The sequence below is a fragment of the Calonectris borealis genome, chromosome 1 (genome assembly GCF_964195595.1).
Source record: "Calonectris borealis chromosome 1, bCalBor7.hap1.2, whole genome shotgun sequence".
Classification (NCBI taxonomy): Eukaryota; Metazoa; Chordata; class Aves; order Procellariiformes; family Procellariidae; genus Calonectris; species Calonectris borealis.
In genome coordinates, this window is record NC_134312.1 from 61,489,949 (window position 1) to 61,516,990 (window position 27,042).

At 36.2% G+C, this 27,042-nt stretch overlaps 1 protein-coding gene across 10 annotated transcripts in view; it reads right to left on the reverse strand.

The window, feature by feature from the left end:
- WASHC4 (WASH complex subunit 4) overlaps nt 1-27,042 on the reverse strand; it is a 42,898-nt gene that overhangs the window by 3,534 nt on the left and 12,322 nt on the right. For 8 of the 10 annotated variants that reach the window (XM_075157002.1, XM_075156995.1, XM_075156988.1 and 5 more), the window contains 25 exons: nt 26,617-26,659; nt 25,968-26,071; nt 25,220-25,340; nt 23,574-23,697; nt 23,337-23,464; nt 22,478-22,638; nt 20,384-20,510; nt 19,008-19,133; nt 17,486-17,593; nt 15,473-15,619; nt 15,304-15,383; nt 14,263-14,368; nt 13,317-13,433; nt 12,171-12,339; nt 11,877-12,031; nt 10,258-10,332; nt 9,347-9,451; nt 7,661-7,795; nt 6,807-6,915; nt 6,016-6,082; nt 5,222-5,308; nt 4,519-4,666; nt 3,078-3,174; nt 2,396-2,592; nt 1,238-1,337 (listed from right to left, as the gene is read on the reverse strand). In XM_075157002.1, the coding sequence (XP_075013103.1) occupies nt 1,238-1,337; nt 2,396-2,592; nt 3,078-3,174; nt 4,519-4,666; nt 5,222-5,308; nt 6,016-6,082; nt 6,807-6,915; nt 7,661-7,795; nt 9,347-9,451; nt 10,258-10,332; nt 11,877-12,031; nt 12,171-12,339; nt 13,317-13,433; nt 14,263-14,368; nt 15,304-15,383; nt 15,473-15,619; nt 17,486-17,593; nt 19,008-19,133; nt 20,384-20,510; nt 22,478-22,638; nt 23,337-23,464; nt 23,574-23,697; nt 25,220-25,340; nt 25,968-26,071; nt 26,617-26,659 (2,936 nt within the window). Of the gene's footprint in view, nt 1-1,237; nt 1,338-2,395; nt 2,593-3,077; nt 3,175-4,518; nt 4,667-5,221; nt 5,320-6,015; nt 6,083-6,806; nt 6,916-7,660; nt 7,796-9,346; nt 9,452-10,257; nt 10,333-11,876; nt 12,032-12,170; nt 12,340-13,316; nt 13,434-14,262; nt 14,369-15,303; nt 15,384-15,472; nt 15,620-17,485; nt 17,594-19,007; nt 19,134-20,383; nt 20,511-22,477; nt 22,639-23,336; nt 23,465-23,573; nt 23,698-25,219; nt 25,341-25,967; nt 26,072-26,493; nt 26,580-26,616; nt 26,660-27,042 lie in introns of those variants that run through there. The other 2 variants (XR_012674593.1, XM_075157040.1) reach the window with 2 other exon arrangements.

Sequence of the window (27,042 nt, forward strand, 5' to 3'; positions counted from 1 at the left end):
CATATACGCGCTCACACATTTTGCAGAGTCCAAGTCCAAATATTTTGGTAGAAGACAAAGATATTACCCCGTTCAAAACTTTGCACCCTGGTATGCATTTCAAGTTTTTCTCACCACAAAACACATTTTTCTGAAAACATATCACAACAGTGAATATTTAACCTAAAATAAAATTAAGTAACTGATGTTCTACAGAATACTCTCCTAAAGAAGCCAGGGTAATATGTCTATTCTTACTCACCACAATGCTTGTAGTTGTTTTTGTCTTTTTTTTTTGTTGTTTTTTTTTTTTTTTTTTTTTTTGAGTTCAACAATTATTTGAGTAACTTCACTGAATATGATCAAATATAAATTCATGCTAAAAGACTTCTTTCTTTGCAAACTGTTTTCCTAGTGCAGAAGAAAACTTGTCGTTGGCTCCAGTGACTGTAATCTCACAGATCACTTATGCTTTTGTCAGAACTACAGTGGAAAATTGTTTACCAATTCCATTTTTAATATACTGCTACCTGAGTTTCTAAGTAACTTGTGACTGAACTGCACTTCTACATCTTAATCCTTGGGAGCATTCTCATTTCTTTGAAAAGAATTTTCCCATATCCAAGAGAATCTTCCAGAATTCATGAGGGAGAATATATAAGAATGAATATAAAACGCAAAATACCCATGTTACCTAGTCAAGAGACCACACCACAAATTAAGATCTTACCCTTTGAATATAATTCAACAGTAGACCAAAACATATCATAAACATCTGAAAGTCAGGTATAGTATCTGCATTATCTGCCTATGTAAGTTGAAAAACAGCTGGTAAACAACAGGTGAAAAACACCGGTTTATTTCACACCAGCTAAGGTTGTGCAGAGAAGGCTGTCATTGTCAAAATCGGTAACTAAGAGGGTAAGTACGATGCTGAAGTTACTGAATTTAATATTACTGCAATTCTCCCAGTCCCAGATTTTTGGGGTTGGTTGGTTTTTTTGTGGTGGTGGTTTTTTTTGTTTCCCCCTGCCCCCTGCCTCCCCGAAGCCCAGCATGAAGTTCACCGATTCCAAAGAAGGCCTCTGTGAGCTGTTCTTTACTCCTCAATCACCCTTGATCCCATAAAACTCTTTCTGGAATACTCAATCAACCCACTAGCAAGCAAGCAGCTATGGAAAAAAGAAAAAAAAGCACTTTCCCTACTAAGGCACACTCTCTCATAAGCCAAAGTATTCTACGTATAGCATTCACTCACCTTCTTTTTCCTTCTTTTCCTGGTTTTCTTCTGCTGCAGTTTTATCTGCTCTGAAAAAAATTCTGGCACTACTTAGTGAGAAATAAAGGAGTTCAAATTCCTAAGGGAAAAGATACAGAAGAAGAGTGTCAGTGTATCACAAGTATGAATTTGCAGACAGATATAAATAGGATTTTTCAGAAGCATCTAAGGCAACTAGATTTCAATATCTAAGTCACCTAAATGCTTTTCAAAATCCTTCTCCATTCATACCTCGTTCACATGTATTTTACAAAGCAAATGTCAGCCAAAAACATTAAAGGGTAATTTAAGCAAAGCAGCACCAGTGCAATAAATCTGTCACTAATTCACTGAGGCTGAAAATGAGTTTTGTAGCAGCAGTGAGAATTTGGAACAACTTGCCCATGGAAAATCATGCAAGCCAATAATTTAAATGACCACAAGCTTAATCAATTTCTGAGCAAGGTTCAGTGATGTGGTTTTTGTAAAAGCAGAGGACCAAACATAGTGCACACTCTTGGGAGTCATGAGGACATACAGGGCTTTATCTATTTCAACAACAGATGTGCTTTTACAGAATGTAATCATAGGCTATTTATAAATAGCCAACTACAGATCTGTTCCATAGCCTCCTCAAATCAAAAGGCAGGGGTGGGGGGGGAGAGCACGCATGCGAGAGCGCATGCATTTACACCACAGATGAAACTGCTGTGCACCACTGCTATGCTTCAAAATTCAGATGCATCTTTCCTCTACTTGACAGCTGGTGCATCATTCAACTTAGCAACTCAGAATTAACACCCAAGCAACTCTGAGGGTTCACAGTGGTATATAAAATCTTTGTTATAAGAAATTTAACCAAAAAGTTATTCTCTCGTATTTAAGCATTTAGGTTTTAGTTGCATTAGATTTCAAACTCCATGGGACAAAGACTTCCAATCAACCAGGTCAAGTCCCTGACTCACTCAAATATTACAAACACTCATGACATCCCCTTCGGATCATACACCTCAAGTCTTCATATTCTTTTTACATTGTTACTGCAGACAATGCTCTATGTTTTTTGCTCTTGATAAGCTCCATCAGCAAACAGATACTTGAATTGTGATGGGTAAGTGCAGAACTCAATACAGACAGATAATTAGACCCATGCTATACCTGTAAACAAACTTCCAGTCGCTTGTGGGTAAGGTTCATAGTTTGTAGTAGTTTTTCATCTTGATTAGTGGACTGCACATTCTGTTGCTTAGCTACTGCTCTTATTTCCTTCACGTACTTCTCTCTAACAGATTGGAACCAGTGCAGAGAATCAAACTCCTGGTACTGATCCAAAAGCTTCAGAATGTAAGCCACACCTACAGTCATTAACAAACCATGTACCAAAGTCAACATGTAATTTGTAAAACATTTTGTGAATGTCTTTAATGGATCAGCTAAGTTGATAATTCCCACACAATTAAAATTTAAATTGCAATTAACTTACAATAAAATCTAATGGGAAAAAAAATCATAATAAAAAACTAGCTTTAATTTTTGAAAACCCCTTAACTTATCCAAAGACTTGCATATCTTCTCATCTGCTGACATCTGCAAGCTTTGAAAGAAACTGGGGAGCACCAACATACAACAAAACTGTCTGCTCCCATACTCAGCTATTCCATGCTTAGGAGATTCTGAACAAGACAATAGCCCTCAATTCCACTGTGCTGAAGCCAAGACAACCCAAACTTAAATTATGAAATTTTCAATTATGGGAACACACAAAATATAAACAAAAATCCTCTTGCAAATATCCATTATGTTGGCTTACCCAAAGGCTAGTCAGCATGCTGAAACTTACCCATGGCAAATCCATCATCAGTGAAAGCTGCTCCGCTTTTGTTCTTCTTATTCAATTTCTCCTTGCAACTGATTGAATGCTCTACAAAATTGAGGGTCTGAAAGAGTGAAAAGCTGTCTTGGAATCATCAAGAGAGACTCACAAGTTGTAAAAGTTGTTCACATGCATGCTCTTAGCTATGAATATAATTCCATGCCCAAAACTATGCTAATGGCATCTCCCATCATTAGGCATTTTTGTATGAAAACTTGTCCTTTTTCTAGATTTTGGGGGAAGAAACTAAGTTAAGCTTTGGAAAACACTTGTATACACATAAGTAAAAAACCAAAGGCACATCTTCATCTTTGCTGTTCTTGTCAGACTATTACTTCGCATTGTCTTGGTGATTACTAGAGGTAAACAAGTAAACAAGTAAAGGATAATTAAACCAGCCCAGATTCCTCAAAAGCTTAAAGATATTAGTGTTTTAAAGCTACAGTGTGTTATTTCACTCCATTTAGAAAACTGTTAAAGATTTAAATAGCGTTATATTTACGATGATGTTGAACAATAGATCCAGGTAGTAATACTGAGCAATGGGTATGTGTCTGTATGCAATAACTACTTCAGACATGGAAATGTGTGTACATTAACAACTTCTCGAAAACCTAGGAGACACTTTCAAATTTAATCACACTGAAATACCTTTTTAAAACTAAAATGGATAGTATATTCCTGAAACTGTATTTATCAGAAAAAAAACTCCACAAACAGGAAGGAAAAAGAACAAAATTATTTGTCACGAGCCTTTACCTTTCCTCACTTCTATTACCATGGCATTATCTGTCCTCTCACAGTCTTAAGTTTATGGCTCATCAGCACTCCAAAATTAGTTTCTAAAATGGGTTGTTACACATGAATCTGTTTAGATCATTTAGGCCTTCAAACTGAACTGCTTCCAAATGCCCAGAATGCTGCACTCAAATGTGGATCACCTCAATTCAGTTGGGACTCTTTCTAAACAAAACTCATCAGCAAAAGCAACTCCAATTACAATGGAGAGGGCCCCAATTTTACTGCATTAGAACACGATACTAAAAGAGCCTAAAGATACCTAATGTGATGTGGAAAGAGCACACATATGAGAGGTGAAGAATGTGGTTTTAAACTCCCTTCATCCTTGCTGTTCCAATTCCTCCTTTTTCATCTTGGCTTCTCCAAATTAGATTCAAATAGGAGAAATTTTTCAAGTTACCTTTTGAGTGCTAGTACATGAAATGATGTAAATAAAGAAAAACATGGGTTTGGACAACTATCAACAAAGCCACGCTCAAAACAATCCCACTCATAATCAGGGAAAAAAATAGAATATGCTAGTCAACAGCCTAATACAAAATATTTAAACACAAACCTGATCTGATACATCAAAATAAGTACCGGTACACACAGTGCAAATACTAACCAGTGGCGGAACAATTATATAGAAGTTCCGCAAATGCATATTCTTTGGACTGCGGAATTCAGGAGCAAATACATCCACAAGCATTTTGAAATACTCTGTTCCTTCTGCAAAGTTACGCGTGAGGTCACTGAGGACAGAGTCCAACTGCCTGCAAAGGATAAGCAATGTGTTACTTGATTTCTGCTAGAAGCTTCTTTGCCTACTCACCCCTTGGGGTAACAACCCTCTCTTCACCCTTTGGCTACACCTACAGTCCAGTGTTCGGACCAGAGTGTCCAAGATTACACCCTATCTCTATAGCCACCTTGAATCATGTTTCTTGATTTAATTTTCTCAAAAAAGCTCTATAGATAGAATACTTGCACCTTTTTTCTCCCTAAGGCCCCAAACGTTGTAAAAGTAGATGTCAGACTTGTGGTGAGGAAAGCTTGTTAGCCTTTAAACCACAAGGATTTTATCAAGAAACTAGGTTCTAACAGTTTATTAGTACAAATGCCACTTTGCATTTTTAAAACAAGTGCTTCTGTTTTGTCTGCTTTTAAGAAGAGCAAATATTTTTTGCATAAAGCCAGTTGAACTTTTAACACACACACACACACACACACACACACAAATGCAACTAATAGCTGCATTTGTAACTTTAAAATTACAATTCTTTCATTCCATCCCTGCCCCAGACCTCAAAAGCATGATGTTAGGGTACCTTGCTGCTTTTTGTGTTTCTTCCGAGAGCCCTTCTTCTTTCACCAGTTCTTCAAAGTTAACAATATCTTCCAGATCAGGAACAAACCTGAAAACTTACTGTTTGTTAGGATTATGCTCAATTGTTTATGTTCACTGAAGCATCTACCATAATGTATAATTTAGTTAATTTAGTCTTCTGGGCTTGAACTACTTACTTGAAGTTATATCATATCTGCCACACCATTCTCACCCAGGCACTATTAAATTCACTTCGAAACACACACGACGTTATTTGTACTTCTGCTTTTACCAGGCTACCATCTCCTCTCTCTAGCACTTGCTGCCTGTGGTAACTGTAAGCTTACTACTATTTGCAAGAAAACCAACTATTTCTTTGTATGTAAAAGTCACTATGTTTCAATGAACTGAAACACAGATAATCATCTATACAGAAATAAGTATCAAAGAATGTTTTTTCCATGCTCCTCAAGACTTGTACTGTTTTTCCTTAAGGTACCCTCCAAGTGATTAACATCAGGAATTACTGACTTAGTTAAGGACTAATGACTTACATGTACATTCTATTAACTCTTTTGCAGCTTTTTTCCATAGAATTTGTTTGATTTTTAGTGGTTTATGGCAATGATTCTGAATTCCAGCACTGTTTTTGATAATTCCACTTCAGTGAAGGCATAAAAGTGGACCTTTTCAAAATTTATGAGGAATGGGTAAGAATCTAGGGAATATCAGCATGAATAGGGAGCAAAGGAATGAGAAGGAGCAAACAGGAAAACAAAATATTTGTGGAAGTACCTAATTGCACTACTACAGCAGTGAAGTCCACCAGATCTTATCATTCGTACATAACCCATAGCGTTGCCTTTAAAAACAAGAAAAAACAAGGAAGTAATTTATAATTATTTAAATACACACATGCTCTTCATAACTCCTATAAGCTCTGAAATGTAAATTAAAGTTGCCAAATAGTTCTGGCAGAGAAACTGTTCGGAAAGCCAAGTTTAAAAAGTTACATTGAACCCCCATATCAAAAGTCTGTGTAGAGAAATAAAACACAAATGCATCATCTAGCAAGGTTGTGTTCACTTTCGTGATAGCGTAAAGGCCAAATAGTACAAATTATTTCCACTGGGCACATTAAACACTTGCAAGTTCAGATCAGTCCTGCACATCTACAGCATCAATAGCTGAAAATACCATTGTAATGTCATGCATCACTCAAAATTATTTCAGCTGGATACATGACCATTTTCTGAAATACGTGAACTTAAGAGTACTATTTTTTTACTCATGGAGTGAAATACACTCAATCTGGATGAAAGTCAGTTCTGTAACATAAAGAAAAGAACTTAAAAGGGAACAGGCATCTACGCAAGCTGTAGCTAATTTTTTGATTAAGACATGCAAGGGCCATTTCTGTGTAATTAGATGAGAGTGTTTATTTCACATGGGGTACAAGTGAAGTTCTTTCCACCTGACTGGAGTAAAATCTAGTTTTAGCCTGAGCTAAAAGTTCAATTACTAGACAATGAAGATCTCTTCCATTTAATAACATTTATAGCATTGTCTTAGATAGCATTTCATACCAATTTGACTTATGAGTTGTCTGAACTGGTCAAGATAGCTCTGGCCATCCGGGGTTATTCCAAGTTTTCTGATGCCGCGGTTGAATTTATCTGCTCTTTCAAAGGGATACTAGAAAAATATTTTAGAACAATTTGTAAGAATAATTACCTATCCTTAAAAATTTTCTTTTCCATCATCTCAATACAATTCTATTTGCAATGTATTCCTACCTCACATCTACAGCTTCATTTTTTTAAATAAATTATACACCTGCCTGTCTACATTAGTTCATAAAAGTCATTTGGCTAAGCCACTTCTGCAAGCTGAGAAGTGAAATAGAAGTGTTACTGTGAACAAGAAAGTATTCCTAGAAGAAATAAGCACTTGACATATAAAGAAGCTGGCAGTCTATTTTACTAAATACATCGTCTCTCACATTTTTGAGAAATCAATTTTCCAGAAAAATTGATTCTGGAAAATCAGACCCTAGTCCCCAAATCTTGACATATTGGAATAAGTGCTACATGTTCACATCATTTTGGATTCAGTTTGAAAAATCTTATTATTCAAAACTGACAACAACTGTTAAGCATGATTTGGATCAGAAGTTTAGAACCTCCAATAGACTATGACTCCATCAAATCAGCGTTTGCAGGTCACTGAGAGAATGATTTTAGCCAACCCCATACTTACAGAGCAGCCAGAATGAAACAAAGCCATCCTGAATACAGACATTTGTAACACTGCATTTTTCTAGGACAAAAGCTGTCACTTTGTCAGGAAATACACATTTAAATAATAAGAATGTTATGGTTTGATGCACCTTCAGTCACCTTTAGCCAAGTTGCTCTCAATCCTTCAAAAATTGTTATACCTTGTGATCATTTTGATCCTTGACTTCCCTGAAGAATCTGATGTCTTTGATAAGCCTGGATTTGATATGTTCATCATACATGAACTGGCTAAAAATATAAAACTTTTTCCTCAAAAATTGGTAAGTGAAGTTTACCTAGAAGAAAATTAAAAAAAAAAGTCAAATCAAGAAAGTTAGCAAAGTAACAAGCATATCTAGCAACCCATTTTCAGTAGATTCCTGAGTAACTTACATTTGTACGGAACCTTCTACTCAGTTTACTTCAATTTGTTATTCTCAACTTATGTTTTTAATTTCACTGGTTTAAAAGAATTTAAAACCTTCTCCTGGAAGGCCTACTCTCTTCCAGGAAGGGCAGAGGGACCAAGGGACAAGTTAGCTATTTCAGTTCAATGACCTGCCCTACACAGCCATTAGTTTAGGACTGGAATATCCTGTAACTGTCCTTTTGAAGCAATACAAACATTTCAGGTTGAAAAGGGCAGACAAGCTCAACTTCCTCAGTCAAGTTGTGGCATAATCTCCTGATATACCTTTTCACTTCCTCAAAGTTTTCTAAAACACTCTCCCATAAGGCAGAAGCACACTTCTACCCTACACATCTCAATTACTTCTCATGTCTGCATAAACAGCTTTACTCACAAGCTGAAGTGAATAAATCTACATCACCAGGAAATAATGCAAGTAACAGCACTTTTTTTGAGTAAATGAAGTCCCCAAGATTAACTACTCCAGTAACAAGAAGAAAATAATTCTCAGAAGAATAGTGCAAGAGAAGTTATTTCCAATAGTGCAAGAAAGCATGAAAACTTGATTTTTCTAATCATTTCCACTTTTCAAGTAATGATTTGAGAGCGGGTTCGATATTTCAGCAAGTTCCTTTTTTTTTTTGATAGGGCCAGAAGAATGGGAAAAAGAAAAGCAAAGAGGTGGAAAGAAGTTGAGCAGCAGACTGGAAAGCACCAATCTGAAAATACCTTTGGCATTGTATCCAAACCTGAGAACCACAATGATAAATTCCTGCTGCAGTAGGCATGCCTCAGGAAGTGTCCTTATCTGCCTTGCAAAGAGGTAAATGCCTTCGGCTGGTTAAAATGACCACCTACGCTACAGACATCACTAAAAGCACTGCAGTAAGAAGTTGCAGTCTTCCAATAAATGATCAGAGGTGTGTAGCTTTTATTTTGTAAATTGAAAAGCTGATGCTTCTTAAGCTTAATGATTACAAGAGGAATTTAAAAAAATTAACGCTGCATTTCTTCAAGATTTGCTTTAACTGCAGCAAAAGTATCCGTCTACTAAGTGTCAATAAGAAGAAACTTAGAGCATGCTAGTTTATGCAGGCAGCTTAGAAATCAAAGTATTTTCCTATGCTCGTTTGGTAAGTATTATCAATCTTTACTGAAATTCAGAGTCCCACCAGAACATTTATATCTTCTTTGATGTGTTTTTAGATCTCTTCACTAACTTTTATGTAACAACTGGAAGTGGCATAACTCCCAAGAGATTGTGATATTGATTTGTGTCATGTCCAAGAAATGATTTGTTTAATTAATACATACAGAACGTTATTATTGCATTCTTAAAACTGCAAAACCAAAAAACCAGCAGGAGGTGCAAGAGTTTGGAGGCTTTTGTGCACTATTAAAAAACCAAAAATCCAACAACAGTGCAAGACATACTCACTGTTGTGTTCATAATTCCTGTTCCATGAGTTCGAATTGAATTAGCAATGTGTCGGATATTGATAGTGTTCAAGTGTTTGTTATTACTTGTTCTTTCAATGAAGATCTGGAAGGCAAGGGGGGGGATATAAAGTTATTTACCCAAATCGATTCTGTGATAAATTATCAATCTAGGTAGCCCACATCCTATTTCTGAGAGCAGCTAATAACTGGCGATTAGGGAAAGAACCAAGAAAATACAGCACGCATACGATAAAGTTTATCTGGTAGGTTCTTCCGATTTCTGCGAAGCGGTGATTCAACAATTCCAAGGCAGATGTTGTACCCAAACTCTCACATTTATTGAGACTATATTAATTGGTCTAAACTCTTTTGGCACCTGTTTGTACTTTTGGCCCCACTATATACCATGGCAATCATTTCCACTACTGAATTATGTGCTATGAGAAAAAGTACTTCCTTTTCTTTAAGGAAGCCGCTCATTTTCATAGCCCTCATTCTCACACTGTGAGAAATCACAAAGGGTTGTTTCCCTGTACATGTTCTCCATGCCATTCACTGATTCATCTCTCTAATAATCCACTTTCAAATATCCTTTTTTCAAGTTGAAAAATCACGTACTTAGTATGCCCTTATATAGCAGTCAATTATCCTTGCTGCCTTCTCCTAGCTTCACTGGAATATTTGACACGGAGTGATCCTACTGGCACACCGTACTCAAAATATGCTTAGAGAACATTCTCTGAGACCTATCTACAGCATCCTCAAAGATGTTTTTCTAGAGCAGCAATAGTTATTTTACAGCTTGCTGTTGTGTTCAGCTTGGGGTTTTCTTACATGTATACTACTCTGCATTTCTTAATCCCTTCAAATCAGAGCCAAATCCAGGAAAAAGTATGGGATATACCTTACCTGATTATTCAGATTGTAGAGGTAGCGGGATACAAAAACATGAATATTTCTCATGATTTCCAAAACATCCAGACCCTGAAAAAATATTATCTATTGAGAATTACTATGATAAAAATTCTCAAGAAATACTGACATGCCTAACCACTAAGGTGCGCAAATACTGTTTCTGTAGTTACTTGAAAGCATTTTAGAAAACCATGTTTTTGCTTTGCAAAATGAAGAATCTCTTAATTTTTGTTCAGTGTCTGTAAGATAATACTTAGAGAAGAAAAAAGAAGCTCATCTCACATTTTAACATTTACACTTCTACCTGGTTTTTTCCTGAAAGTAAGGAAACCTCCAGCCTATTCCACAAGCCCCAGTTAAAAAAAATAAAACAAAACTGAGATTTGGCTGTTCTCATTCCAGAAAATGGAATCTTGCCTTCGAGATTTCTGTAGACACATAGATTTCTACAGAGACATAAGCAACTAGCTACTTTTTGATATCATTTTGCCCAACCTGTCTAGAAGATTGAAGTTTTGTATTTACAATATAAGTTTTACAATTGTTTTGCTTGAAGGAGTCCCTTTAGTATCATTGTGCATAGAGAGAATGTTATTTAATCTATACACTTTATTTCCAGTTGTGCCATGGATTTTATCAGGATTTTGCTGGGGCTGGGGGGGAATGGAGTGCAGGGTGTCTTTGTTTTGAAGTAAAGCTCATACCAGAATAAATGTTATGAAACCAATGTTGTGAAATGATTTAATTCTTTATAACAATGTGATGGCCAAATATTGCCAATAGAAAGCCAAAGCCAGAAACAGAAACTAATCCACAGCACTTCTGTACCAAGAAGCAGCTAGAGTGCTTAGTTCTATGCCCTCTTTCAACTTAGGAAGACACAGCCATCATGAACGTTAGGAAAAAAAGAGGCTGTATTTCTAAGAGCTTTCACCCATGTGCTAACCCAAATGAGGGAATGAAGCTAATTGCCAAAAATATCCAAGATACTAAAACTCTTGAAGGAAAAGTCTTCAGAAATATGCAAGTTGTATTTCTTTTGCACCGAATATAACAGTGAATGCCTTCACCATTAACTTGATGAAACTGCAACTTTACTCTATATGTAACCATGTTTAGCAGTTTCTAGGAGGCTCTGAGTCACTCTCCTATTAAGCTAAGCACAGATGTCCCAAAGTCCTCGATGTCCAGCCTGTGAAACAGTTTCTCTTGATGACCACTAAGTAGAACCTGCTAAGAAGCAAGCAATAAACCAGGAAAAAGATCATTCCAGACTTGTGACAGTTGTATTCCAGATGTATTGTTTGCCACATTGCTGATACTGAATTTTCAAGAAAACATTCTCTGACTTTGTATACCCGATTTAATTTTATTAAATCTTATGTTAAAAAATGAATAATGCAAGTCCAGGATGAAATTAACTGGTATCGGTGTTATTTCCAAAAGTAGATAAAGATCCTGTCTCAGAGGTCAACCAGAAATTAAAGGTCACTTTTTCCAAACAGTTCTCCAATCTTGGGTACGTTCATTTTAACAACGCAGTCCTTTGAACAGCTAGCTAAGTATGACAGCGTAATGGAACAAATGATACTCATATCCTGTGGGCACTGTACCTGTTCCAGAGTCTGGCTAGGAAGATGTGCTTCAGTCATACTTAAACCGTAGCGTTGAGTTGCTAGGTTTCTCATTTCACTGTAGGTGGCCCAGTCATGAAGAGCTACAGTCGTCAAGTTGTAGAAGGTCTTGTCCAAATAGTGAGTTACGTAAGCTGTAAACACATAAAAGGATGAACTGAAATAATACTACCTATTTAGTTAGGGAAGTGTGGAAAGAAGTGAAAAGATATGCTAAGCCAAAGTGTAACAGAGATGAAAGTAATGGAATCGAGAAAATTTGTAATTCCTCACCTTTTATGTCAATGAATCGATTGAAAAAACGTATTGGGTTCAGAAAGAAGAAGTGAGCTAGATCCTTCATACCAACTCTGAAGGGGTTTCTGTCATCCAGTTTTAGGTGTGTATGAACTGATAAGCGCAGGTCCTTTTCTATCTCTTTACATAATTTGTCCAGCAAGTGCTATTCAGAGAAGTTTAAAAAAAAAGGTCACGTTCAGTGTCTGCTTACAATGCTCTGTTAGCAGAACTAACATCTCCCTCCAGAGATACATAAAAGACTGTTTAAACTAGTGAAGACAGCTTTGCTTTGGCAGGGCCACACAAGTCAACGAGAATCAATACTTGGGAACCAGAAGGATATTTAATTCCTGTGTTCTTGGTCTAGTACACAATAGCAAGAAAAAGCTACACAGCTCAGAAAAAATAAAGGTTTAGCCACCTAATGCCATTCTGTACATGATTAAAACTTCCATGTAGGAGCCTAACACAATTTAAACTTAAGTATTCTCACTTCTCATCTTACGGGGAATTAGGCTTAGGACTATCTATCTAGATAATAATAAGACCTAACTCAGCGAAGAGTGCAATAAGCAATTGCAATAAGCAATTTGGCCTGATTTTCTGCAGAATATGTAATGTTTGGTTTTGACCTAGTCAAACAAAAAGAGTGGTTCAAAGGTTAAAACCTAGGACTTGGGAAATCTGAATTCACATTTTCTCTCCATTAAACATCCTTTGTAATTCTAGATAATTATTCACTACAGAGGCCACCTACATTTACAGAGCCTTCACTACTAAAAGCTGTGCATACATAGTAAGAACAGTAGTAGTTATTTTAGGCATTCACAGAAGCAGAAACTAACCTGACAAAAAGCACTCCTCTGTCTGCATAGTCAAATCTGTAACAGGTTTTGCCAACTTATGTAATTTAGAGTGCAGAATTTTCATGTTCCCAGCCAACATAGATACCATTAACAACACGTCTTAAATAACCAAAATCATCAGTGAACACTTTCTTATTTATTAAAATACTTCACACCAATATCAAAGGTCTCTGTGCTATTTTTATAGATCATATCAGGTTCGGTACAATAGATGCTGGCCTATAAGTTATTCCAAGCACAGTGTCGCCTTTAATTTCCATTCACAACAAATTACCTCATTGAGCACTTCCATGATTTCTTTGTCATAGCATTCCAGAAGCACCTCGTAAGATTCCAAGTGTCTTGCATGCATCATAGCAGGTACACAGTCCCGTAGTGCACTAAACATATACTGAAAAAACAAATTATTATACTTAACCAGTAGATTGACAGACATGTCAACAGCATCTCAAATAGTGTTCAAAGCTAACAAAAAAATCAAAATCGCTAGTCTTCCCCCTTTTATTAAAAATAGACTTCATAAACCCTAATGAAGTTTCCTGTCCTTAATGAGTTCATCCGAAGTATTTAGTTGCTACTGATCCATTTACTGGAAGGTCATAATTATTAGCTATTTAATCTGAAATTATTTGCACTATAATCATTTTACTACTGTAATTGACCATGGCATGCACAATACTGGAATAGATGATTGATTTTTATCGGGATTAGTATGCCAAAGCATGATTCACTTCTGCAGTAAATACTTGATACTTCAAAGAAGGGAGGAGAGACGAGGGTTGGAAAAAGCTACAGGACAACTATCCCACACGGCATCACTGAACACAGTGATATGTGCTTTAGAAATACGTAACCACAATGTGGAACAAAGACTTTTAATGTTCAAGTCTAGCAAAAGATGTTCATTTCAAATTAGAATGAATGAAGAGAGAGTAAAGAGACAGACAGACACACAGAGACCCAGAGTTAACAACACCAATCTGAGATTTTTAGAGCAATCTAACAGATATACTTTAATTAGATTTAGAACAAAGACTGCTTTTATATCCTCCAGATTGATAAGAAATTTCTGCCTCAGTAGTAACTCTTGCCTGGATTTTACTTTTTTTTTTTTTTGAGCTTTTTCCTTAAGAGTTTCAGTCTAACCTTTATCCTGTCCTCCTCTGAATCCCTCCCACTACAGTGGCTTGTTAAACTAAGTTACTAACATTATTACTTACATGCAGTCTAGCAGAATCAACAGCATTTTCATACACATCATCTAAATAAATTGGAAAGACTGCTCGATGCCAGTATAAGAAACAACAGTCACATTGTACTCGAACTCTAGAATACAAGGTTACTTATTAGACACAGAATTGGAAGAAGCTGTTCTTTTAACACAGTGATTTTTTTTTAGTGTGTTTAAACTAAAGACAACTGTGTTTCAAGCCTAAGTTTTACATGGTTACATTAATAAGTAAAAGATGCAGATGCATTGTACTTCAAAATAAAGTTCTTGAATAAAGAACTTTTTTCCCCCTTGTTTTCCACTAGGACATTTATAAACAAAAGGTACCTGCTTTAGAAAAAAGGTTTACTCAGTCTCTGAAAGAATTAAACCGTACATTACAGCAAAATCCTAAATAACTATTTTCTTATTGCATGCAATCAGTAGCCTAGAAGTCAAACATATATTCTAAGTTTCTCCTGTAAGTCAAAAAAGAGAAACAGGCCTTTCCTGATACAACCTGTGTACAACACTTATCCCAGGAATTTACCCCATGAATCATCCACTGAAGGTGTTTGCCTCCCTCCATAAAGTATGCATGGAACCCAGATATTCACCTGGCTTTCAGATGGCCAACATTATGGAAATTGAGTGCCCACTAAAACTACAGCAGCAGTAAAACATGGTGTCACTTGTGAACTAACAGCCTGATCTCCCAAACAGACTGGTATTAACTCATAACTTTTGGGTTTGGGTTAAGAGGAAGACTTTAGCTTAAAATAAAGCCGAGCCATCCAAGAAAGTGACAGAATTTCTAAACAATCAGAGAAATGGATTACCTAATTGGCAACAGTTAGGTAAAATATGACTTCCCCAAAGACCAGTAAGCTTCAGGCTTAGGTCTGGAATTCTTTCTGTCCATCCCTGGTCTACAATACATGCAAAAATCACCACCAGCATGCAGCTACCAGATTTTGCAATTCGCACAGTGAAGATCCAGCTCCCCCAGTGACACTACACTGCCTTCTATATATCACGTGCCACTGCTTACCGCTCTATAAGTTCACTGATCAAGTCTAGTTTTTTCAGAACTAACTGAAGGGGAATGAGTTCTTCATCTTTAAAAGTTTTCTGTGCAAATAAAAAAAAAGACAAGATTATATTTCTTTATAAGATACTACACCAAACAAGTAAAGGTCTGGAACAATCATGGCACTTACCATCTGTGTTCCCACACTCAGTGCAAGGGAAACAATTAGTCGCCTCTGTTTTGTACTTGGCCCATTGAGGGTGTTCTCAGCCAACACCAAAGCAGACAGGACATCCAGGCGTTGCTCACTGTACTTTTTATCAGAAATGACTCTTTTCTTGATGACAGAAAGACACAGAAATTAGGAGAAAAGCCTAAGTCCAAAAGCAATAGCTTACCTCTTTCTTTCCAAAGGTTAGGGACTTGCCATAAACTGAGTATTTCTGCAAACAAATTATGTTTTGTGGACAGAGCTAACCAAATCCAGATTCACTTACTCTGTCAGTTCAGTGGTATTACCTATTGATACACTTGGAATATGTGCAGTTCAGATGAACATGGGTCAGGTCATATAGTGTACAAATACTGTGCAAAGTGCATGTGACTGCATGCCAATTTTAGTTCTAAGGTACATGTAATTTAAACTTTTTTAAATTACTTTTTAATCAGTGTCTCCCTGTTGTTGGTAACAAAATCCAGTTTACAGGTGAAGAGCCAGAAGACGTATAAACATGGTAATAACGATGACTTGCAGTTTTCTACAAATTCTTATTTAAGATTAAGTGCAAAAATATCTGCATGAACAAATGAAGTCTTCTGGCCAAGAAGTTGAAGTCACAGATGTATTTGTGAATAGCAGCGTAACTCGGAAGAGGTACAGTTTCATGAACGAGTTAAAGAAAACCTCTTCCGATTCTAAGAATGTTCAACATGAAGCTCCTAACCTTACATGCTAAAGCTATGTTAGGTATAAGCCTTAGACCTTACACCACTTTGTTTCTAAGTGGAGCAGATAGAAAAAGATTAGTACTAACAAACTCTTCTGTTTACCAGCATTTGCCTCTTACATCTTTTCTGAAAAGTAGTCAAAATATCAAGAATTTTTCACAGATGTGTTCTTTGATATCCACTCATTACACAAGTCTCAGCATATTTCTATGCCTTTAGAAATAATGTGTAATGTAATTACAGATATCATTTGAAAGATTATGAAAGTTATCTAAATATATGTGAACTGTTTGTTTGAAGATACACATTAGTAGCTTTCAAGCTTGGAACTTCTTCATTTCGTGCTACTCCCCGGGTTTTATTTTTTTATACATCAGCTTTTTAGAAGTACAACTTTTTTTTTTTGCTCACACTAGAAAATATGGAGATGCCAGACACATAAATGGAGATTACAGCCAAATTTCAAAAATATCAAACAAAATTCCGAAATACAGAAATCTACTGTTAAAATTGTAATCCATTTACGTGAGCATGGCCAAAACAAAAAAATTAAGAGGAAAACTTAATAGCTGCACTGATATCAACAGCATACCTCTTTTGAAATTCTGCTACTGAATGTCATGAAAGAATAAAACAATCACTAATACAGCTGAACAGGTATACTAAAATCTCATTTACCCATTTGTCCTGAATTCAGAAACTCAAGATTTGATAAACAAAATGTGTAGTAAACTGCTCTTGTTTATAAAAAGATATAATATGTAGGTATTACGGTGTCTCACCGTCAGAAGCCATTTCACCCCACAGCAAAATAGTGAATTTATGCCCACATTAGACTCCCATAAGCTGTCATGTATTAACCAAGCCAAGCAGACAAAGATTTAAATAAATAACAGCCTGTTTGCTTAGACCTATAACAGATTGCTTTAAGAATGTGCATTAGAAAAGAGGTAAGAAAAGGTCAGTTTATGAAAATCACTAGAAATAAAAACTAAAAGGAACACAAGAGGAACACAACAAGAGATGCAGCAGTTCAGAGGACGAGAGGAACCATTCTTGGTCAAAAGCAGATAACCATCTTTGCTGTACAGTTTCTAGGGCAAAGCTCTGATCTACTGGAAAACTTATATATCTGTCAATTATGATAGAGCACTACACTACCGATTTTGCAAAAGTAAGAAAAATAATTTAAAATCAAGATTTTTTGTTAAACACTTATGTAGGAAGATTAATTATTAGAACTTGGATTACATACCTTGGCTACAGAAATAGAGTGAAGAGCCTGATACTGCAGATGCTGAGCGATGTGTGTCACAGAATCCGCTACAACCATACTTCTTCGGTAAAACATGTGTTGTATTGCCTAAAGTCAATCCCAAAACACAATAGTTCATGTAGTTACTGAAACTGTTGCCTTTAGAATTTGGCTTTCTGTTGGCTGACTCATTCACGCTGCAAATATAGACTCTTTCCACTTTGTAACATACTGTTAGTAGCAGTGGCAACTAACCCTTAGAAACTGAGAAAATCAAATTATTCAGGAGCGTAAAAAAGTTTCAGGACTGATGTAAGTTTTGTTGGGGTTTTTTTGTTTGTTTTTTTAAATAATCCAGCTCTGTTCAACATTGCTTTCTGAAGTTATCTCAAAACAGAGTATCTTCCTTTTGGAAAAAGTACCAGAAGTGCAAAGTCCTGCACCTGAGGAGGAACCCCATACACCAATATATATTGGGAGCAATCCAGCTGGTAAGCAGCTTGGCAGAGAAGAACCTAGGGGTCCTAGTGGTCACCGAGTTGAACATGAGCCAGCAGCGTGCCCTTGCTGCAAAGGCGGCTAATGGTATCTTTGGCTGCATTCGACAAAGTGTTGCCTGCAAGTTAAGGGAGGCGACTCTTCCCCTCTACTCAGCACTGGTAAGACCACACCTGGAGTATTGTATCCAGCTCTGGGCTCCTCAGTACAAGAGAGACATGAACATACTGGAGAGAGTCCAGCCAAGGGCCACAAAGATAATTAAGGGACTGAAGCATCTCACATATGAGGAAAGGCTGAGAGGGCTTGGACTGTTCATCCTGGAGAAGAGAAGGCATTGGGGGAGGGAGGGGGGGAATCTTATCAATGTATACAAATACCTGAAGGGAGCATGCAAAGAAGACAGAGTCGGGCTTTTTTCAGAGGTGCCCAATGACAGGACAAGAGGCAATGGGCACAAACTGAAACACAGGAGTTTCCCTTTGAACATCAGGAAACACTTTCTTACTGTGAGGATGACCCAAGCACTGGCACAAGCTGATTGCCCAGGGTGGTTATGGAGTCTCCATCCTTGGAGATATTCAAAAGTCATCTGGACACGGTCCTGGGCAGCCAGCTCTAGGTGGTCATGCTTGAGCAGGGGAAGGTTGGACCAGATGACCTACAGAGATCCCTTCCAACCTCAATCATTCTGTGATAACTAAGGAAGGCAATTAGAAGTTAAATAAATCAGTTCTAGCCTCCCAAATTTCTTGTTTTCTAACCAAATCCAGTCTTGAACAAGAAGCCATGCAAAAACATGTCCCCACTCAGTTGTCGTTTTTTCGTTTGGGTTTTTTTAGTTTGGTTTGGTTTTTTGGGGGTTTGTTTCCTTGTTTGTTTGTTTTGGTTTTTTTTTGGGGGGGGGGAGGGGACGGGACGGACACAAGGGGGAAGATGTTAATATGTTGTTAATATGTGACGTTTGGTCAATGTTCTCTGTAAAGGCCTACATGAAATAAACAGTTTTCATCCAGCAACCTACCTTCAGAAGTTCTACAAGTCTGCACAAAGCTTTCACCGAGGTTTTGGTCATAGGTTTTTGCATTGACATGTAGAGATTCATTGTAGTTTTAATGATGGTGCTGAGACTGTATGCATAAAGAAAACCCTAAAAATAAAATGAGTAAAGGGGGAGGAAATAATTTTTTCACAACATATCCTCTCTGTTTTCTTTCATACATGACAGAACTAACAATTGCCTCTTCACACAGAAGAACCTACCACTCCACCTAATAAGCAAGCCTGAGATCCCAAAGCTGAATGAGACCTTTTTATTACCATTCAAATTAAACATAGGTCAGTGAATTAGTCGCGCAGCCTCAAACGTCTAATAACTTCAGACCTATTGTAAACCAACCCACCAAACAACTCCCATCCCCCAAAAAACAGCCTACCACAAAACCAAAGACTTCCAGATTCCGTGGAATAAATACACTAACAGTATTTATACAGTTCTACACTGTCTAAATAGAACTGTCCATCCCACAATAAAAAAGCAATCATTTCTAAATCAATGTATGCTAAGCTTTTAAATACAATGTTGATTACATACAGCGTGACAAAAATGTTATTTAATTTATTTCAAAGGAAAAGCAGTAACAATAAAAAAATTGACTAGGAAAAGACAGCAAGCTGTGTAGGAAACTCAATTTGCTACAGAGCAAAATTTACTTAAGTCCACTGCAAATAATTCTAATATAAAACCCACAGATCTTAGTACATGTATGTCTTTAAATATGGAAGATTCAGGATCATACTTCTATCACACACCTATTCTCATCAGATTTCTGTCAGGCAGATAGATACATATCAAAACTAGCAAAAAATAAATTCAGAAATAAGATGCATCTTACATTAAGACTACATGCTGTTAGTAGGCCAAAAGAAAACCAGCTGCCTTGGAACGTAGTAAGATTCTTGCAAAGTACCATCACTAGGCAAAGCACAATGAAACAACACAAAACCTTTACTGGATGTACTGTGCTAAATAAAACTAAATTAGACACTGGTTCAGTCCAACTTATGTACCTCATGACTGACTCAAAAGGAAAGAAACCCAAAACCTTTACTACAGAGGAAATTAAGCTTTCTCAATTTCCTAAGTCAAGAAAAAAATCCAAAATTTTAGCCACGGAATATTTAGTCAGATTCGCTTCCCCGACATGTTTTATAGAAGTACCTTTTACAGATTTACTTAAAATCTACCAGGCATTTAAAATTTTAGAGTTTTCCCACATTGTAAAATAACACACCGATGATCACAGAACCTCTGTGATTTCTTTTTATGTTCAACAACTTGCATCAAAACATCAGTTTGCTGCATCATTTGCTGTATCACCACATTAAAAGACTGCACACCTGGATGAAAACATTGCAGCGGTTAGAAAGATCTTCTGCAAACTTATCCACGCGTTGCTCCTTTGACAAGATAGATTCCATTTTTGTCATCCACGAGCTCACAAAAACATAATATGACTGCATATCTCTGGAGAAGGAAACAAACAATGTTGCTCACTTCAAATAAGAAGAATACGACAATTTTCTTTTCTCTTTCCAAAGCTTAAATTCTTCCAAGGGAAATACATTAAATCTTCAGTCCCCAAAGTAATAACTCCATTCCCAGAAGTATGAGAACCTCATATTCATTTACATTTTAATTCTGTATCGATAAGGATTAGTCTGCCAATTAAATCTGTACAAACATATCCCAAAGAATCAAAATCATCTACCTTTCAAGAGAACAAATGGCCCTCTTAGCGGTACATATACTACACTTCTTTAAATTAAAACAGTAAATAAAACTGCTAGAAAATGCTTTTAAACACCAGACAAAAAAGTCCTACACTTATGTTAATTTTTTCCTCCAAGTTTGAATTTTTGAGTTTTTATATATATATAATACACATTTATATTTATATATTTTATATATATATATTGAATATTGAGGTTTTATATATATAATATAATATATTTTTATATATTATAATATATAAAAATATAATATTTTTATATATATATATATATATATATATAAAACTTGTCATTACATCAATGCCAAACTGGACTGCTCTTAAATAACATAATCCTCCAGAAGTTAATATGCTTGGATTATATTAGTTGTAATTAAATGTTTAAATAAAGTTCAGTTTTAAAAGAACCGTGACACTGCAATACTACTTATTGTAGCAGTTATAGCAGGAATGTGTTTAAGTCATTGATTTTGACATAAAAAATTACACTTTAAAGAATACTCATATTTAAGGCAACAGTCCAATTATCAAAGGCAATGCAAGAACTTGTAAAAAAAGTAAGAAAAAGTTATTGGCAGAATTCAAATCAGCAGATGCAAAATCTGCGTTGTATTACAACATCCTCAAAATGTCCGTGAATACCCAGATCTTTTTCAACCTTTTCTTAATCTTAAGAGCTGCCAGACATGATTTGTACCACTGTCCAAGACCAAAAGCAAAGCAGCAGTGCTATTATGCTCCATCCAGGAATCACAGCCCAGGAAAGAACTCAGTCAGAGCTCTTGACTCTTCCTGTAGATGTAGGACATAAACCAGGAAGAAGCGGATAGAAACAGAAACAGGACGGTAGTGAAAATAATCTGCCAGAGGATCATGTAGGCATGGAGCTGCTTTCCCCCCCCTCCCCTCTCCTTTCCAACCCAGTTCTGCCAGCTTGCATACAGGGTTGGAAGACAACCTGCAAAATCTAAGTTTTTACTTCTACTCCACAGATCTCATTTTCCACCTTCTTGTTTTGGTCTGCAATATAAACAGAAATCTTAGCCCTGTTATCTCCCTATGCGCACTTGTTCATAAAACTGACAACTCAAAAAAAAACCCCAAAAACTCATCTTTAAAAGCATTTTAGAAAGAACTTAGAGAAGGAAGTAACCTGCAAACTACATGCAGAGCACAAAAGAAGAGAAGCCTTTTCAAATATAGATAATTTAAAAAACCATGAAACAAGCAGTTAAAACAGTCATGAAGAAAGAAATGCTTGCAAAGGAAGTATCATCACCGAGCAGAGAAAAAACCCTTTATAAGCTTACTAGCGACTTATCTCCATAAACACATAGAAAGCAGAGAGCACTAACAGAAAACAGAGCAGCTCAGGTTACTAGACACTAGTTTAAAAAAAATGGAAGTTGGAAATATGTAAGTAAAAATAATTGAAACAATCAAGTATTTAGAATTGTCAGGAACTTTGTTATTTTGGTTACATAATACACATTTTTCTGGAAGTTTGACATGAAAAAAGCTTCGTTTTGACCAACACTTTGTCAGCAACACTAACACACACATATTGCTGCAGTGAAATGGAAGAGTTGTTTAACACCACTGAGCAACACTACACAACATGCTAGTACACTGAATGAAGAAACCCACGTGTTTATAAACTGTTTGCCAAACATCACCATGAAGCAATATTTAGGAAGCATACTTGGTAAGTGACTGTGCCTTCTGCTGTAGAAAGTTCTCCCTTTGCATTTTAACTGTATGAACACTTTTCTTGTCCAGAAGTTTGGCAGCAGCTGGTATCTTCTGAACCAGAAAGTGGTCAGCAAACCAGATAATGTTAGCAGTTAATGTGATGGCTGGTACCTGGGGAAAAAAAAAGAAAAAGAGGGAAAAATACTACAAGTAGCAATAAACATAAATAACTACAACAAATACTATGCCACTATGCATATTTCTTATGCCTCTCTTGAACCATAACATATAATTCAGTTTATTTCTGCGTAACTAATTTCTACAAAGTATTACATTCACATTAAGAAAGGTTTCTCCCCTAGAAGTCCACTAAGGACACCACAGGCAAAGTTACTACCACTCTCAGTGATTCTAAACAGTATTAGAGAATCTAATAATTTCTTAATACCACCTGATATGAAAAAGCCCCAATCACCTTTGGACTTAGGGGTCTTTCAAGATACATGTTTATAGCCAAGGTCAAAACCCAAAGCATTTATTCAGTCCCACAATACTCAGAACTCAAACAATTTTTTGTCCTCAGTGCCACATTAATCTTGAGAAGAAACATTTTAATGCTAATTTCAAGTTATTTTACCTTGCTGTTAAGTGAGTGGACAGGTTTTAGAGCATCTTTAAAAGAAAATGGGAGGGGGAAGGAAGTTATAAGAAGCAGAAAAATCTTAATTCTGCTTTCTGACTTGTTTTGGAAAATCGTGTGTTTTCTTTTCACAAGTCTTTGCTATGCTATACAACTAAGAAAATTATCTACTTCATTACTGAAGATTTTTCCCTCCTCGTAATTATTGACAAAAGAATAAAGCATTCACCTTTTTACAGACATCCAACAATGACTTGTAAAATTTCTTGTCTATGGTCCGAAAAATCTGAAAATGCAGTACAAAGAGGCCACAGATGCCCACATATTTATCTCTCTGGTCAATTTCTGAAGGTTCCCCTGCAGAAATACACCAAAAAAATCCTTTTTTGAAGTCTACTCCCAGACAAACAATACAAACAATTGTAGAAACAGTGACACAGGCAGGAGAAACAAGAGCTTGCATTACCAAGTTTGGCTTCAATACTTGCAAAAGCTGTGCGAAGAGTATGAGCAAATTCTTCAGCAAACGTACTGTTCTTTGACACTGACACTCCACCATTTACAGAGTCAAATTGTTGCTCTATACAGGCCTGAGCAAAAAGGGAAAAAAAAAAAGCATAATGATAATGCCATGAATTTTGAACCTTAAAAGAATACTGATTTTGCAAGAGAGTAAGACTGCAAGAGCACATTGATTTATGTCGTATAGCACTAACCTGAAATTAGTCTTAGACTTCACAACATACAGATTGTTTTAAGTATACTTAAATTATTTAGTATAACAGAAAACATTAAAAACCTTTCTTATACCTAACATTCAAAAAACCATTTTATTTACTTAACATTTCTGTTAAAGAAACCACATGATGTGCTAGTGATAAGAAACTAGATGCGTATTTGCATTATTACATTATAATATGTTACTAAATGTCTGTTAAACTAAACAAAATTATCATGCAAGTCATTTGTAGGATGTGGTTCATGAACTTGTAGTTTAAAACTCCCACACCACTGTGGTGGTTTAAAAAAAATTACCAAAACCCACACAATAGTGCGGGAGGGGGGCGGGGGGGGCAGGGATAGAGACACACTTCAGATTTTCTAAAGATATCAGATAAGCCTTGAATGGAATTGTATACAAGAATATTTTTCATGTATTTTTATTAGAAAGGGGTGTTGGCAGGACAAAAGGGGAAACGTCGTGAATGAATACCAGACAAATCCTACTGATGTCTCAAACATATAATGAAGTCTTTGTACTAATGCAACATTAGAGAAATACAGATGACAAATGGATAGCTGGTAGCAATGTCCTTTGAAAGAGTAAGTCAAATTATGTTTAATTATTTATTTATAATTTCCCTTATGGAGGCTTTTACAGAACAAAACCTTCTTCCCTATGCCATTTAAGATGTAACAGTAAGAATTGAGCAACTGTCCTGTTCAACTGACTCTGCTGTGACCAGATTCAGCAATGCTATCCTCTGCCCACTACGCCATAACATCCGATTTCAGTGTCTCAAATACACACTTTTCTAAGAAAAGATGGCTTCTCTTATGAACACATTTAAATTAACTGTATTGAGAAAGTAATAATCCTTCTCATTCACCTGTACACTTGCATGTTTTGGGGGTATACACCACTGAAGTGGTACCCCATGACAGCTACCTGTCTCATATGCTAGGAATGAGACAAAATATATAATAAGAGGTCACACTTAACATATTTTCAAGATTACTGAGGAGACTTTAACCTGTAGCTAAAATAAAGTGGACCTATGCTATATAAGCCTGACCACTATTAAAATTTCTGGTGAAAAACAGACTCCCTGATAATACAGAGTCTTAATGCCAAGTTGTATGTGTTTCTTTAATTCTGCAAAATAGTAAGCATTAACTGCTACCATTCAAAGCCTGGCACAGTTCTAGCACATGAGAAGAGCAAGGATCTTACAATACAGCCTTTTTTTTTTCCATGCACAGATGCAAGAGCCAAATTCACACATCACTGTATCCGGAACAAAAAAAAAAACCAAACAAAACATTCTAAGAAGAGTCTCACTTTAATGTAATAGTTTCCCCTATCATACTGGGGAACATTAATTTCATTACCTGAAATATCATTCCATCAAGCAACTGGCATTCCAGTTTTAACAGCAGCTTTTCAAATGGCTTCAGTTTATCTTCTTGTATCCCAAACTTAGAAGGGTTGTGATGGACAGATTTTAGCAGCCTATAAGGAGTAGGCATGGAACACATACATACAAACACAATTAAAACATGCTAACAGTTTTATCATATCCTGTACTATTTTGAGAATAGGTTTTAATTGCTCACATCTGTGCCCAGCAGCAACTCCAAAATTGAACAAAACAAAACCAAAACCTACCAGGTCTTCATAAGCCATATGCATTTGAATAACTCCCATTTATTTAGGTTTTCAATGAAAAAGAGTTGTTATTCCACCAATTTAACTACCTTTATAATTGTTGACTCTTCAGCTTTTACTTAAGATAGCATTCTTACTTAAATCTGTATGCCCATCCCCATGATCAATATGGATAGCCTTAGATCAGTTCTGTACAAAATTAGATTTCTTATTGAATATATTTTAAACGCCACCAACCATTACTCTGTTTGTCAAGATGCTTACCGTGTATTGTAAATGTAACATTCAGCAATTTAAAAACTTACTGATGCTGTTAGAAGGACACAGTGGGAGCTTAGCCCTGCTCTTCATTGAGATTTCTGGAAAACTCTCAGGACTACCAAAATCCACGTTCCCACATTTTCTTGGAACAAAGACACATGCACATGCTTTTATGTTGTGGAAGTATTTTTCATACCCTCAGAGACACACCTCTTATACATGGTCCAGTGATCCTTCAGGGTGGCATGATTGTCAATTATTTCATCCAGAGTGATTAAGACTGTGAGCAACTCTCCCAGATGCTCGTACATTGCCTGTTAAGAAAAGAAAAGGAGAAAAGGACTGTAGTTATTGAAAAGTTTATTGCAGTCATTCGTGGCATATAAAATTTCAGTTCCTTTCAATATAGACAACATTATCCTTTCATTATCAGACAACAAGACATCAGCTAGAGAGTTAAATCAGAGACTTCTTTGTTTGGTACCTTAAAGATATAGTATTTCTTGCAGTGACACAAGGAACTTTAGTTTGCATGCAGACACCACTTTAAGTTCACTGATCTATTTCAACATTGAAGGTAGGATTTTTAAAATTGTCTACATGCAGAAGCACGTATAGCACACAATAAGGGAGCATGCAAACACTTTTCAGCTAAGAAAGCTAGAATATAACAGACATGGAGATAGCAGCCCTTTCCACATAAAAGCCAGAAAAAGCTGATTTTTCAAAATAAAACCTTTGAAGGAGATTCCAGATTGGAAGTTGTACTTGAAACTCACTTTCTTGCTGCTTTTCTCAGGATTAATGATCAAGACATACATATATTAACATAAGCAAAAGGGCTCCAAATCATTCCCACCTGAAAATGAACTCCAGATGTCTCTATAATTTTAGGTGCATTCCTGTAAATAAAATAAATATTTTAATGCCTTTTTAATCCTTAGAACAGAGCATATTTATCAATTCTGTATCACGGTGTATTCTTTATTTCTTGGGGTACATTTTTCTTCATTAACATAGTAACTTCAGAAAAAAAAAGAACTTCAAAATCTGATTAAACGTATATGCTATGTGAAATCTGTGTGCCATGATCAAATTTAATATTACATTTTTGAATGTACAGCATGCAACTGGATCAAACCACCGACTTCATTCAGTGCACACATAGATCAGCAATTCCCAATTCAGTCATGCTAACAGCAAGTAGCCTTGATGCATACAGCCTTGTGGCCCAAAAGTACAAAATCACTTCACATATTTAATCAAGCCATGTCCAAGCTACACA